This window comes from Atta colombica, unplaced genomic scaffold (genome assembly GCF_001594045.1).
Source record: "Atta colombica isolate Treedump-2 unplaced genomic scaffold, Acol1.0 scaffold33, whole genome shotgun sequence".
NCBI lineage: Eukaryota > Metazoa > Arthropoda > Insecta > Hymenoptera > Formicidae > Atta > Atta colombica.
The window spans coordinates 2,091,131-2,105,855 of NW_017259437.1; the positions used below are offsets into that span (position 1 = coordinate 2,091,131).

Genomic DNA, 14,725 nt, shown 5'->3' on the forward strand with positions numbered 1-14,725 from the left:
CACACACACACACACACACACACACACACACACACACACACACACACACATATATATATATATATATATATATCACATTTTTGTAATATTTCGAGCTTCACATTGCGTTATTGACGTAACATTTTTCTTGTCTTCTTTTTATAAAGTATTTTTCTATTATTTCTGTCATTTTGTGTAAATATTTATATTTTCCCTAGCATAATCCTCTAAAGTGTTGCAACAAACAAAAATTTAGGAATCCCTGATGTAAAAAAATTCTAATATTAATTATTTAGATTATTGCAAGCATTTAACAGTTTATGGACGTAAAATTAGGGTATTCATATTAGTCAAATTGTTAATCGCATTCGTTTATTAATTACACTTTGCGCAAGTCCAGACAAAGCTCGTGGAATTTTTATTTGGTCGGTGTCAGTAATTGCATTACTTCACGATGTCGTAAATGACATCAATTATGATTACGTAACAGCGATTAATTTCCCATGTAATGGCAAAAAGAATTAAACGCATCGATATGACGACCGAGCCATGATTTATTTTAATTGAATCCGTTTCCGAAGGATACGCCATCGATCATAGAATTATCTCATCGTATGACATTTGTTAATATCTAATAGGTGAATTTTTCGATATTTGGCACATAAATCGGCACGTGACGTCGTTTTCCCTTAATGAATTAATACATTAGCTAAGATAATTTATTATCTTAACAATGAACGATGGTGCAGGGAACGCTTGTCGATAATAATAACACTGGCGAGAATGGGAGAGAATACTCTCGTCTTATTTATATCGCGACATAGGCAATGGACGCGTTTGCGCGAAATAAAAGCCGTAAACCTCGGCGAGTGAATGTCAGTCTTACGTCAGCATTTGCTATAAATTGCACATCAAGCACGGATGATTCGATCGTTAAGGTATTAATCTGATCTGTTTTCGTCGAGCTGAAGGATCTTCGGATATAGCGTTTTCCGAGAAGAAAATTTGACGTGCAGGCTGGTCGAAGCGGTTCACCTCCTTATTGGTACCTTCTCCGCGTCGCTCGAGAAGGTTTATTTTTGCGTTCTTCGTAATCCTCGTTACCAGTATCCGGAGCACGCACGGCGAAGAAATGATTCGCAACTCCCGACGGGACTGCGCGTTCCGCAAGGCAAGAAACTCCTTTGTGAATCCCAAAGGAAAGGACATGAACATCGTAGTCGTAAATCGAGATTTTCGCAACTTGCCGTTGAATTGTATTTTTGTGCGTTTTAGAAAGAGAAAGAGAGAGAGAGAGAGAGAGAGAGAGAGAGAATTAATTTATCCGAAGAAGAATCTCTTCAAGTTTGAAAAAAGACAACGATAGACACAATGCAATAATATACATAAAAGAAAAGTAAATATTTATGAATATATAGACAAAGAATCAGAAAGTATGGCGTACATATATTTAATAAGAATAGAAGCAGAAGAGGAAGGGCGGAATGCGAGATACTGTGCTAACAAATCCAATGTAGCCTCGACGCGTCACGGTACATGACGTGTTTCGCAATTACGTTTCGCCAAAGACAATGCGTTCCCTCGGCAGCACAACATTGGCTCCTATTCCCATCTAGCGCTAAATTTGATCGCATACTGTTTGCCTCGTGGTTGCATTAACGTTATCTTTGCGTTTAGACTAACAAAGCGGAACAAGCGATTAAAGCGAGATCTCATGTTTATCATATTTTTTTTAAGGTCATCGATCCTTTGGAAAGTGAGCGATAACCGATCCTGTCCGAGTCGCGCCTCGATACGATCGATGGACAACAGATTCTCGCGCTCCAGTTACTCGAGTTTCTAATCATCGAGGAAAAATCAATTCATCGAGGATTATGCACGATTTCTATGTATACTCTGTACACATTCTGGACTTAACTACTTTATTCATTTGCGAGTAAAAGTTTGAGTCGGATAACTATATTTAGCATGTGCATCGTGTTCGGTCCATTAGCTTCTCTCTATGTATTTTTCTAAAGCGATAGTATCTCCTGTCATTCTACGGAGTGTACCTTTTTTTTTTTACTGCTACCGATCGCACATCCATGGATGGCGAAGCGATTAATTATTGCTCCTACTAAGCGCTAAAAATAATAGTGACCTCTTTCTCGGAATGGACCGTCGTACTTACGCGACTGTCGGTCAACATTTCTAAACGATCGATCAGAATTCGATATTTTAAACTCATTCAATGTTATCATATAGAAATATACAGGACACTATTCAAAAAACTAATAAAAAAAAAGTTTAAGAATTGTAATAGTTAGTTAATGTATTTCATTTAGTTAACATAGTTCAATGTTTAGTTAACACAAATTGATTTTGACAAAGTAATCTACTTATCTACTTATTTGTAAAACGTGATAACCTTTCAAATTTAATTATAAGTAAAATGAATCGATAAATGAATAACACAAAAAACAAGAGAAAGATTTACATTCCGTTGAAGCGGATTTTGGTGCTTAATAATGTTTCAAAATGTACAATATGTAATTTTATATTACGAGGATCTTAAATTTGCGAAAATCACAAAGTGGAAGATAAACGACTTTCATAAAAGATTGAAAATCATCTTCTTTTCGATTCGAATTTTATAAAATGAGAGAGAAATATACTAAATTTTAATAAATAACTATTTTTATATATGGAAAATAATTATTTGCTAAATAAAAAAATACATTAGTTAAATCAAATTAATGACTCTTGTATCAAATAAATATATGTAATTTAATAAATATTCAACTGACACTATTCAAACAAATACTCATTAAAATTTAATACATTTTTCTCTCACTGTATGTAAATCAGATTTAATAGATGAGTTATTTTAGATGAGTAAGATGTCTTTTTCATCTTTATCATTTGCTGCATACGAAAAGAACTTTGCATTGCAGCGGCACGAGATGAATCGAAGAGTGGGATATAGCAATTACGATGGCAAGATCGCCGGTCTTTACGATCTGGAGGAGACTCTCGGCCGCGGTCACTTCGCCGTGGTAAAGCTGGCACGACACGTTTTCACCGGTGAAAAAGTGGCAGTGAAGGTGATCGATAAGAGTAAGCTCGATGAGGTTTCGAGGGCTCATCTCTTCCAGGAGGTGAGAGAAATGCAAACTCTAGTTCGACGAGTCATCCAGTTTGATCTTTTGCCATTTTTAAAGGAAACATGTGAAGGAAATGTTCTTTTACTAAGGGTATGTGTTCCACTTAACGCTCGCAATGCATGAAGTCATTGACTGAATCAATTTCATTCTTATTATCAACTATTAAACGAGGACAAATAATACTCGCGAATATTGTGAGCATTAAGTGGAACGCACTCTTAAAGTGATTTAAATAAACATTAGAAGATTGGAATGTACGAAAAGCCTATAAAAATCTGAAATTATCTTTTTGTGCCTTTTTCTTTGCTTTCTGATGTCTTTCTGACATAAAACTAAATTGTTTCAAATTTATCTTTTGTTCCGAATTTATACTTAAGTATGGTAGATAAAACTAACGACATTCTAATCATTATTTGTTTTTCACTTGTTGTGTCGTGACTGTACAATCGCGTCAATATTATCTTCTGTCTGTTTCATGTCCTGTAATGGAAATAATAGAGCCATTGATGATATCCTGATTCGCGTAATGTCATTTTGATGGCTGGTTCGATAATAACCAGTGATCGAATCGTCTCGCGTAGTTGCATCGCACGATAAATCTCATAGCGATGGACCTCAATAAGATCGATGAGATAATGATGACGGAATCGTTGATCCCTGGATTTAAATTCGTTCAAGCGAAATGAATTTTGTCTGCCTGTACATCATGTCCGTCTGTGTCGCAGGTGCGGTGCATGAAGCTGGTGCAGCATCCCAATGTGGTGCGATTATACGAGGTGATAGATACGCAGACCAAGCTATACCTAATTCTAGAGCTTGGCGATGGCGGGGACCTCTACGATTACATCATGCGCCACGACAGCGGCCTCAGCGAAGAGGTATTGTTGCATGGCCATTGTTTTATTATGCCATCGGCTTACAATTACCACATGGATGTAGGATATAAGTTTAGCTCTCATATAAAGTTTTGAATGTGAATTTTCTTGGGTATAAATTGTTACAAATTTATCATATATATAAAGAATTTATGTAAATTATACAGAAAATTATCTTCAAACTTTTAAAAAAAATTTCTCTTATGTTATAAATTCAGAATTAATAAAAAATAATAAATAATAATAATATAAAAATATTAATTGAAATAATAAAAAATATTAATTGTATAAAAATTCTTACTATCATTTTATAGAAATTCTTACTGTCATTTTTTTACTAAATATAATATATTGACTGAAATTTTTAAAATTATTGGATATTTCACTTGCAGTTGCGCGTATCATAATATTTGAATTTTCGCCTTAGGTGGCCAGGACTTACTTTCGACAGATAGTTAGAGCCATATCTTACTGTCATCGTTTACACGTAGTGCACAGAGATTTGAAACCCGAGAATGTCGTGTTCTTCGAAAAGCTGGGAACGGTGAAGCTTACGGACTTTGGGTTTAGCAATAGATTTTGTCCTGGTCAGAAGCTCGAGACTTCGTGCGGTTCATTAGCGTACTCCGCTCCAGAGATACTTTTAGGCGATAGTTATGATGCCCCCGCAGTAGGTAAGCTTATTAATTGCAATTAAGGATAAATATGACTCAAATTAGAATTAAAGTTACATCTTTCGTTGAAAGTTTTGCTAAGAAGCATTGGACTCTAAATTTGAAAGAAAAAAAATCTTATTTAAAATATAATATAGCGAGAGAGTGAAATTATACTCGCTTCAATAGACTACGTTTGTATTTCAATTTGTTGCAGATGTTTGGTCGTTAGGTGTAATACTATACATGTTAGTGTGCGGTCAAGCGCCGTTTCAAGAAGCGAACGACAGTGAGACGCTAACGATGATTATGGACTGCAAGTATTCAATTCCGTCGCACGTGTCCGACGGTTGCAAGCGGCTGATCGCGAGAATGCTCGTGCGAGAACCCGAAGGCCGAGCGTCCCTCGAGGAGATAGCTGCGGATCCGTGGTTAGCGATTGGTTCCGACTTAGATACGATGGAGACGTTACCGCTCGTATCACGTCAACAAGTCTCCGATGATCATCACAATCACATAATTACCAAAATGGTTAACGGTAACATCGCCACCAAGGAAGAGATATTGGAGTGAGTAGACATTAGGAAGAGATTTGACCATTTTGATCGTGCCTTTTTGCGTGTTAGTATATTTTAAGCATGCGTCTTCGGCGCTACGTTTTACTGGCAATTCTCATCATGAATCTTTTTACAGCGCACTCGACAAGAACGAATACAACCACATCACCGCGACGTATTTTTTGCTGGCTGAGAGGAAATTGCGCGCTCATCGACAAGAACAGATGCAGAAAAGTCGTCCAGAAGCTCTAGATGTTTCCTCAAGGTATGTTTTACATACTGAATCACCCATTAATATTGCTGCTATGTGTGATTCACTTATAAGATATGTTAAATCTAAATATTTATGCTGCATACCGTCTTTAATGAAATCACTAATATCAATGCTTGTTAATTTTATACAGCCGGCAGGATGATCTGACAACAAATCTGCGCACAGATGAGAATTCTTTGAGTACTATGAACCAATCGCTATTAAGCGTGCCACGGACACCTGGTGACGTACCGCAGGTACGTAGTACATGTTCATCATTTAGAAAGATATCGACTATCGGATGTCTTGGCAAACATTTTTATGTGTTGTATAAAATGTTAATGTTACATCCAATCATGTATTAGTATTTACATGTCAATATTTCTCGCACAGAGGAAACAAAAATGACTGTTCTAATTACAGAACGTACGTTCGCGCAAGTGCAGTATTGTTCAAGAAGAAGAAGATGAGGACGATGTGTCCTCATGCTCTGGCCGAGATGAACATGGCAGTAATTCGGCGCTAAATTCCCTTAATCGTCGTGGTTCCCGTTCCGAGGGAAAACTCTCGCATATTCTACAGGAGCGATTATCACAGCTTCCGGAGAAACATACTAGCACGAAGCCCGTGTTGAGTCAACGACATCCACATCAAAAAGAGGATATCGTCGTTGCCGAATCATCGCATAGGGGAGAAAGACTGAAGCAGATTTCGAAAAACGAGAAGGATAAGACGTCATCGCCGATGCATCTAAAAGGAGCAGACAAAGTCCAAATGGGCAATGTACTCTTAGAGAAACTGCCCATAACTCCGCGGATTACCATGACGTGCGAGGAAAATCTGAAGAACCGATTGAGCGGCGCGAACTCTCCATCATCCGGATGGACAACTAGAAAAGCCACTACTACGGAAACTAAACCTAAATCGGTAACGGAGTGTCTAAAATCGACCGGACCGATACCGGCAAATAAGTGGAGAATGGGTTCTCAACACCATCGGTTTAGTGTGCCACTCACAGAGACCTCATCAATGATTTCCTCAAAACCGTCCGATGTATCTACAACGATGACAATGACGACTGCTACTAAAACACTACATGAATCGTCGACCGTCTCGATACCTCTTCATCCGATTAGTGATAATCAAGTGACGTTAACACCTAAATACAAGACGATGCCGTCACCCAGCGGTGCTTCTGCGAAACAACCTACGCTCAATGAAATCCTGGAGGACGGGGATGGCACGCAAGCATCGGTGAACTCCACGGAATGCGGGGATTCGACAACTAAATGCCGCGTTGTTAGGCGAACAACATATGAGCAACGGAGAAGCAAGTTCCACAAGACGCGCACGACCTCCTGTTCGAGTTCAGATGCCAGCGACGACGACAGCGAGAGTAGGAAAAAGAGGGCGCACAAGCTCGGTGCATCCACGGGCAAACCCTTACCTCCGAGACGCGATAGTCACGACGACTCGAGCGATTCGCAGGATCCAGGAGGAAGCGGTGGCGGACGTGGTGGAGTTGGTGGAGGAGGGAGCGGAGTTAGCAATGGCGAACACACGACGACGGATACACCGACAACCGAGAGCAATCGAAACGAAAGTGGCAGTGGCACTAACACGACAAATACGAGCACAACGAATGGAGGAGGACGGCATCGATGCACCGAGAACCAGGTAATGTTTGGCAGGAGACATCGCGCTGGTAGGAGAAGAGCCGGTGAGACGCGATTGCGTGAGAGCCAGTCGTTGAATCGTATCACCGAGGTTCAGGAGGCCGAGGCACCCTCATCTTGTCACAATCATTGTCATGTGTCGCGCAATTCGACTGCAATTGGCACGCAGAACGTCTCCTCATCGTCAGCGTCATCGGTATCGCAGAATAGCACGGCTTCTCAGCACAATGTTGTTCCACCTATGTCTCAAATAGCAACCAGTACGGTACAAAAAGCAAAAGGTCTCGGAGCGAAATTGTTGCAGAGCTGGTCACTCACCGCCGGGAAATCCTTGATATCGCAAAGCTCAAAATCCACTCGCAGTCCCGATGGAAAGAGTAATAGCTGTCAACGGCAATCGGATGATTGTCAGAGCGTCAGCGATGAACGTCGTAGCGATCACAAGTGCGCGAGTCAAGCGCCCTGTAACGATAAGGAGAATCGTGGTAATGGCTCGATCAACGAGTGTAAGAGAAACGAGTGTAAGAACAGGAAGATTCGGTTATTGAGTCGTTATTTCGCCGTGCACAAGAAGCTCTGCGTACCGCTGCCGGGTATCTTTGGCAAGGGACGCCTCTACAAGGCTCGCTCGTGCGGTAGCATCACTCGCGATCGTGTTAGTCCGCCGTCGCCTAAATCGGTACTGCTAGTCGAGGACAAGTGGCGGGAACGTCGTCAGTGGTGCGATGCCGCGACAAAGCAGCATCGCGGTAGCGACGGCGATATAAATCAGAATTTAGGCCTCGCGCATCTAGTGCAGGAGAACATCGTCGGTAAGGGCTGCACTGGCATGCCCAACGTGTGCCACATTCACCTCGGAGACGCTTCCAAGTGTTGTAGCCTTTGTTGATGAATCGCTTTCGCTTGAAAGAGAACTCGCTTAGATATTCAAGATGAAAGAAGTATGAACGCGGGTAGGTAAAGGCCAGGTCCGTTTTCTGCCAGTGGCGTAGCTAGATGGCATATACGCGCGAGATTTTTTTCGCGACAATCTCTTTTCGATACTACTTTAATTTTTAGTGAGTTATTTTTGTCGATACAGAAATATTTTTATAGGTTGAAAGATCTGAGGTATATATTTTTCTTTTTCTTTTTTTTTTTAAACTGCAAACCAAAATGGCATAGATGCTGTATCTCTGACACATCTTAAAGAGAAAACAATAGTTATTAATTTCTAAGTACAGAACCGAGATCTCTCAAGGAATCATTTTGTAAGCAATTCGGAGTGCAAAAAATATTGATAATTAATATTTCCAGAAAGACATGATCTGTTATTTCTCGCTGATGCCGAAGTTATGTTAAGTTAAGAACGCGCAACTGATATTTGCGCGAGTGGTAATTGCTAATCACAATATTAAAGATTACGTGACTCTGGTCTACCATCAACATATTTGACTGATCACATCATATCCCCGCTGGTCTATAGAGCACAGGGATCAAGACAACAATAAGAGAAAAGAAAATGGAGCGTATCGATTTATCGATCGTTCTGAGAGAGCTGTATCTAGTCCATGTGAACAAACAATGTATTAAATATTGCAGAGTTTATGATGATGATTATTATATTATTATATTAATAATATTATTATTACTATATATATTATTATTACTACCATTACTCTACTACTGCTACTATTACTACTATTATCGCTACTATTACAGTCCCTATTATTATTATTGCGAGAGATCATCTTCATGCTATTGTCATTATCATCATTATTATTGTCATCATCATTATCGCTGCTTTCGTCATCTATTCTCTCTAAATATTTATAATGCAAAAACCTAGCACGATGTAATGCATAATGCATCGCAAACGGTAAAGTAATTCTACGATTGAAATTTGCAGTTAATCGATGCGGAGTCACGCAGTGCGAAAAGTGTCTTCCTTCTTCCATTTTTCTTTCAATTTTTCCTTTTTCTTCAATGCGATCCCTTCGTCTTTCTCTTTTCCTCTAAATGATACATCATTGCCTTTACAAAGCTTCCTAACTTATTAAGATGAACAGAGTCTCGAGATGGCTATAATAACTATATTTATATATACATATATATTGAAAGATAAATTAACATCGGACAGAAATGCGAGTGTTCTACAACGGTAGCCTGAATTGCGTCTAAGTGAAAGAAAAGAAACGATTAAGGGAGAAAAACTCGTTCCGCGGTATTTGTATACGTTAAATCCGGTGCGGGAATAGAAGTGTTCTTGAGCAGTGCGCAACGTAAAGCCCACCGAGTATGTAAGTACTGCGCGCAGATATTAGAAGCTTAAGAGTAAGGCGATAATCGTCATCTGTCAATCCATTCTTGTAGATCTAAATAATTGGCAGCGGACAGTAGGTGCAAGATCTGTTGACCGTGCTTGCCGGCTAAGCACGTCGCAACGTTCTTCGATCATTCGTTTCCTCGGATGTTTACGCCACATATTAACGGTCGTCTGGACGGACACTGTCATCGTCATCGTTTCTCTATCATCATCATTATCGTGAATGCTATCCGCTACTTAAAAGTGCGTGCTACAATCGTAAAATAAGAAGTATATTTTTCATTAATGTAGCGAGAACTCATTAGATTTCACTTTTTTCTTTTCGTCGCAATATAAACATTTCTTCATAATATCATCCGATCATTTCTATCTCGATCCTTTTATTGCATTTCTATGTCAATTTATGAATTTCACACTCGATCGAGTGCTGGACGCTCAATAGTTACCGAGATAATTCATTTCACGAGTTCATTATTCATCAGCTCTCCCATTTCGTTATATGTACAAGGATAGTTTGGAAAATTTTCGGCCTGATAAAGAAAACACATTTTTGACAAAATTGTTTTTTATTTTTCAACATAGTCTCCTTTCAATTTAATACATTTATTTCAATGATAATTCTAATTTTTTATGCTGTTTACGATTTCTCTAATCTTCAAAATAAGCATTAGTTTCATCGCTTACTCTAGTATTTTCAGCCAAATCTTTTTCCTGCGAGCCATTTCTTCATATTCGGAAAAAGAAAAAATCAGGAAGCTGATGAATGCGATGCTTGCGGAATCAACTTGAAATGCAATTCATGCAATTTTATGATTAAAATTGAAGAAATGTAAATAGATGCATTGTTATGATGGAACAAAAAATTTATGGCTTTACATGAGCGAAACAAAAGAAACTAAAACGTATCTGTCTAAAATTTTAACAATAGCTTTGTACAGGATCAAATTTGTCTAATATTATAACAGTTTGATACAACAGTTTGATGATTTGTGGCGTCATTTTTGTGTCAGGCTCAGAACTTTCCGTACCCTCATATGTCATATATGATGTATTTGAAAGCGATATAAGATATAAGAAAATATAAGTTCGAAAATGATATATGATTGTAGGATGTTAATATTATAAGGCAACTATCGCGTTTCGCGCTGCTCGTTAAATCCCTTTATTATCCTGTTTTCGTTTTTAAGTTGGCAACTGTGTTTGCAATTGTGTCGATGGTAACTTTTTTGATAAAGACTGAAAATTTTGCAATAACTTCGATATCTCGATTACCAGCTACCTGCGCGTCGTACGATGACGATGACCTAAACGAGACCAAAAATAATAATTAAGATTCACAGACCTAAGTTTGCGCTAGCTACAAAGTGCAATACAAAGTCGTACAAAGCCAAGTACCTTGTGTCGGTGTAGTCGTTGATTTTAAGGATCCAATTCGATTTTATCTTTTTCACCCTATATTGTAGCATATTCAGCAACTCGGGAGCTACTTTCGAAACTCGGAGCTAACAATCGCGGTGTACACATGGGCATTAACGTTACTTCGGTATATGAGAATAATATCTCGGGAACGATAGGACTTTAGGATACGAGAATCTTCTCAGCTACGAATAATTGGAAGATTGTTGCTGTAATCGACGAATGAGAGAAATTATCTATGTAGCGTGAAGCTCAAAAAGAATTTCCTCGTAGGCACCACTAAGTCACGTACAATTTGTCTCGGTCCTATAATATTTATGTAATAAATTGAAAGCGTCTTTCGTGTAATTCGAACAATGTATATTCTGAAGTTGCAAATAGAGCAAAATGTCTCTTCCATGTACATATCTTTGGCATTTTCCTATATCCTGAGAAAACCGACTTCTCCTAGGAGAGCTATCGATAAGTAAAAGAAAGAGAGAGAATGAGATATTTTCGTGCTATAATACGGAACGCTGATTCATTGAACTAGATTTCCTGAAATGCGATATGTATATGTATTTCGCGAAACTTAAGTGCAAACTAACGTATCACATTGAATGCATGTGATTCTATTGCGAACTTGCCGGCTTCTTGCTGTTGCGCTGCTCGTGTTAGTCGCTCATCCTCCCCATTTTAGCGAGTAATTCCGCTGTTTCGAACGCGCTGCACCGTAAATACGAGAGAGAATTTTCTAAACGGTCTACTCTTTTCACTCGTTCTAAACGTCTCTCTGGCCTGAACAGACCAAAGTCCTTCCCGTTATCCCTCGTAGTGTCCGACTTGTCACCCCGATTTACTGCCAGCTCAGTGTTAACGACACATCACTTTGCTAAACCAGCATAACATGAGATCTGTAAACCGCCAAGCATGAGCGTTCATGCACTGTGTGCCCAGACAAAATAAACTGAAATTAAAAGTTAACATTTGTCCCATTAGATTTTCGTATTTCACCCACATCCTCTTTTTTTTCAGTATTACCTTTCCCGACATTCTATTTTTTATGAAAAAGATAGAAAGAAGTAAGTGACACGTCAGTAATTAAATTATCAAACTTTTTTATTTGAAAGTTTTCTTCGTGTTGATAATATACAATATTTATCTTATATTTCGCTTTTGAAATAATTCGTATGTCCAAAGCTGTATATTTATATCTTACATGGCATTTGTATCAAAATGAAAAATTATCAATTACAGGCACTTCTTTATAAAAAAGAAATATTTACATCAAATATAAAGAACGAGTACATATGTAACAATATAACAATATGTAAACTTATTCTGTAGAATTCTAGAATGCAGAATAAGTCTTATAAATTAACTTGTTCGCTAATCATGGTACAAAGAGTTACATGTCTAAGTTCAGGTTGCCAAATCGACGTATTCGCAATTGTGCGAACGTCGCGTCTAAGTTTATGTAGAAAAAAACTATCTCGTTATATAAAAATATTTTTAGAAATAGGAACTTCAAAAATAAAATCGTAATATTCCTTATAAGTCAGTCCACTGATCGAAGCAACCGATTGTGTGCACCACGCTTGGTATAGAACTTCAATAACTGTGTTGTATTGCTAAAAGAAGGCGTATATGCGTCTACGAAAGGCAGCTATTTCTGTACATCTTGCAATTATTTCTCAAAAATCTATATATTACAACAGACCTGTCCAAAAAACTTAACTCACGAAATAATTATAATATCATTCGTTAACATTATATGAAAAACTCCAATATACATTGTGTGTTTATCGCTTGTTGCATTGGCCGAATATCAAATTTTTAAAACTATGATATATTAAAAAAAAAATCTATTCTTAACGCTTGTTATGTAACTGCAGCACTTTGTTGTTCCAGATGCCTTAAAGCTTTTTTGCTGTTCTCCACGAATTCCTGAAAACAAGAGTTTTGTCTATATATAAATGACTAAAAAACAATAAGTTAATGCATTTATTATAGCTAGTACAAACCATCAAACCACGGCTCATAAAATAAGGTCGGTTGATGCCATCATTTTTCTCGCAATCCTCGCAGAAGCATATAAATATTGTGTCAATAATCATCTGCAAAAAATTAACATTTCTATGAAGATTATATTATTTATTTAACATTGATATTTTTTTACTTTTTATATCACTTACTTCATAGATTGATATGAAACAATGCGAAACCAGGAATGCGAATATCCCCGCGAGAGTGATTGGTATCCAAGGATGATTAAGTCCCTCCTTTTTCTGCAAAGGGATAAAATTAAAGTTAGTAAAGCCCTTGAAATATAAAAATAAGTATAGTAATTAATTTACCTGTACCTGCATCAAATATATCCCCGAAACGATTGTAAGAGTGACAACGAGGACTTTACCCAAAAAAAGGACGAAGTCGCCGACACTGTTAATCGCTGCTACTCGTAAAATGTTGCTTGACAAGGCCTGGAACGCCTTCCTTCCAGCGGTGCAAAAGTTGCATCCGTATATGGCTGAAAAAAATATTGTTTTTTAGTATATTAATCAATATTTTTAATTTTTGTTTTTAATTGTTATCATATTCAAGAAAATAGAAAAGTGTCAGCAATGAAAAAGTCAAATCAATATTTATATCATCATAAAAATGTCGCAATTACCTGTTTCAATGTAAGCATTTCTGGAGAGAAATTTTAAAGCGCATTCGAAACACCAAAGACAACATTGACAACACCATAGAATTCCTTTCACGCATGAGTTGTCATACCGTTTCAGATGCTTTTGGACAAAAGCTATCATGGCTCTGATAACTCTAACAATACCTATTATTAAAGCTCCGAAAGCCACAGTACCCAAGTGATATCTTATAAGATATCCGAAGCCTTTTGCCACTGGTAAAGAGAGACGTCTTTTATCCCTGTAAAATGAATTCTTCTACAAAATTCATACAATACTATGAAAAAGCATAACATATTTTATAAGTATTATAAGTATTTTATAAATATACAACGTGCTTGACATTAGATAGAAAACCGCTTATTAACAGATAAAGCGAAGTAAATTGACAATTAATCAAAAAAATCTGTATCATTTTACAATTTTCGCAATAATTAATAAGACTTTTCTAATAACATACTTTATTCGAGGAACTCGAACGTTCTTAGGATATAAAGATATCCTCTAAATGTTCTTTGGAATATCCCTTGGAGATCTATGCTATTAGGGTTAATTTTTTTAAAATATTTAAATAAGCACATATTTAGTCCGCTTTATCTGCTTATAAGCGGTGTTTCTTCTAACGTCAAACATCAGTAACTGTAAACAGAAGATCATTAGCAAGAAATCTAATAACGCTTCGTGAAAATTTCTAGATATGTATGACAAATAGTATTTTCGAGTATGTAAAAAAACATTCATTTTATTTTTCTGTTCATAATTTGATCAACTGATTACATACAGATTAAACTTTTCGTACTAATTAACTTTTCACTGCGCTATTTTTTCTATTTAACTTCGTATATCTAATAAAGATCTCACCTTGTAAAGAACCATCGGGCAACAGCGCAAGCAACAACCATATGCTGGCAACCCAAATAGAATTCACACGCCACGAAGAATAAAAATAGATTGTACCATCTTGTTGCCTAAATTAATTCCATTTATTATAAAGATAAGCATAGATAAAATATAGTTTAATAAATTAATTAAATAACAATTAATACATATATAATACAGAATCAAAAATAATATTAACATTTTCAGTACTTGATTTATGATTATATTGATTTAATATTACAATTTTGTAGTTTAAAAATTTTCTCTTTTTATTTTTAATTATTTTTATAAATTATTTTTATCTTAATTATTTTTATAAA

The 14,725-nt window shown here is 37.0% G+C and overlaps 2 protein-coding genes across 7 annotated transcripts in view; one reads left to right on the forward strand and one right to left on the reverse strand.

Annotated features, from left to right (window-relative positions):
* LOC108690569 (serine/threonine kinase SAD-1) overlaps positions 1 to 8,771 on the forward strand; it is a 22,502-nt gene extending 13,731 nt beyond the window's left edge. The window contains exons 2-8 of the mRNA XM_018197939.1: positions 2,913 to 3,116; positions 3,848 to 4,000; positions 4,425 to 4,671; positions 4,868 to 5,219; positions 5,344 to 5,472; positions 5,612 to 5,717; positions 5,884 to 8,771. Of these exons, the coding sequence (XP_018053428.1) occupies positions 2,922 to 3,116; positions 3,848 to 4,000; positions 4,425 to 4,671; positions 4,868 to 5,219; positions 5,344 to 5,472; positions 5,612 to 5,717; positions 5,884 to 8,025 (3,324 nt within the window). The 5' untranslated portion in view covers positions 2,913 to 2,921 and the 3' untranslated portion in view covers positions 8,026 to 8,771. The remainder of the gene's footprint in view (positions 1 to 2,912; positions 3,117 to 3,847; positions 4,001 to 4,424; positions 4,672 to 4,867; positions 5,220 to 5,343; positions 5,473 to 5,611; positions 5,718 to 5,883) is intronic.
* Positions 8,772 to 12,226: 3,455 nt separating this feature from the next.
* Positions 12,227 to 14,725, reverse strand: part of LOC108690506 (choline transporter-like protein 1) — a 16,055-nt gene continuing 13,556 nt past the window's right edge. For 5 of the 6 annotated variants that reach the window (XM_018197823.1, XM_018197825.1, XM_018197824.1 and 2 more), the window contains 6 exons: positions 14,388 to 14,494; positions 13,511 to 13,767; positions 13,194 to 13,366; positions 13,032 to 13,124; positions 12,861 to 12,953; positions 12,227 to 12,783 (listed from right to left, as the gene is read on the reverse strand). In XM_018197823.1, coding sequence (XP_018053312.1) covers positions 12,718 to 12,783; positions 12,861 to 12,953; positions 13,032 to 13,124; positions 13,194 to 13,366; positions 13,511 to 13,767; positions 14,388 to 14,494 — 789 coding nt within the window. In that variant the 3' untranslated portion in view covers positions 12,227 to 12,717. The remainder of the gene's footprint in view (positions 12,784 to 12,860; positions 12,954 to 13,031; positions 13,125 to 13,193; positions 13,367 to 13,510; positions 13,768 to 14,387; positions 14,495 to 14,725) is intronic. The other variant, XM_018197829.1, reaches the window with a different exon arrangement.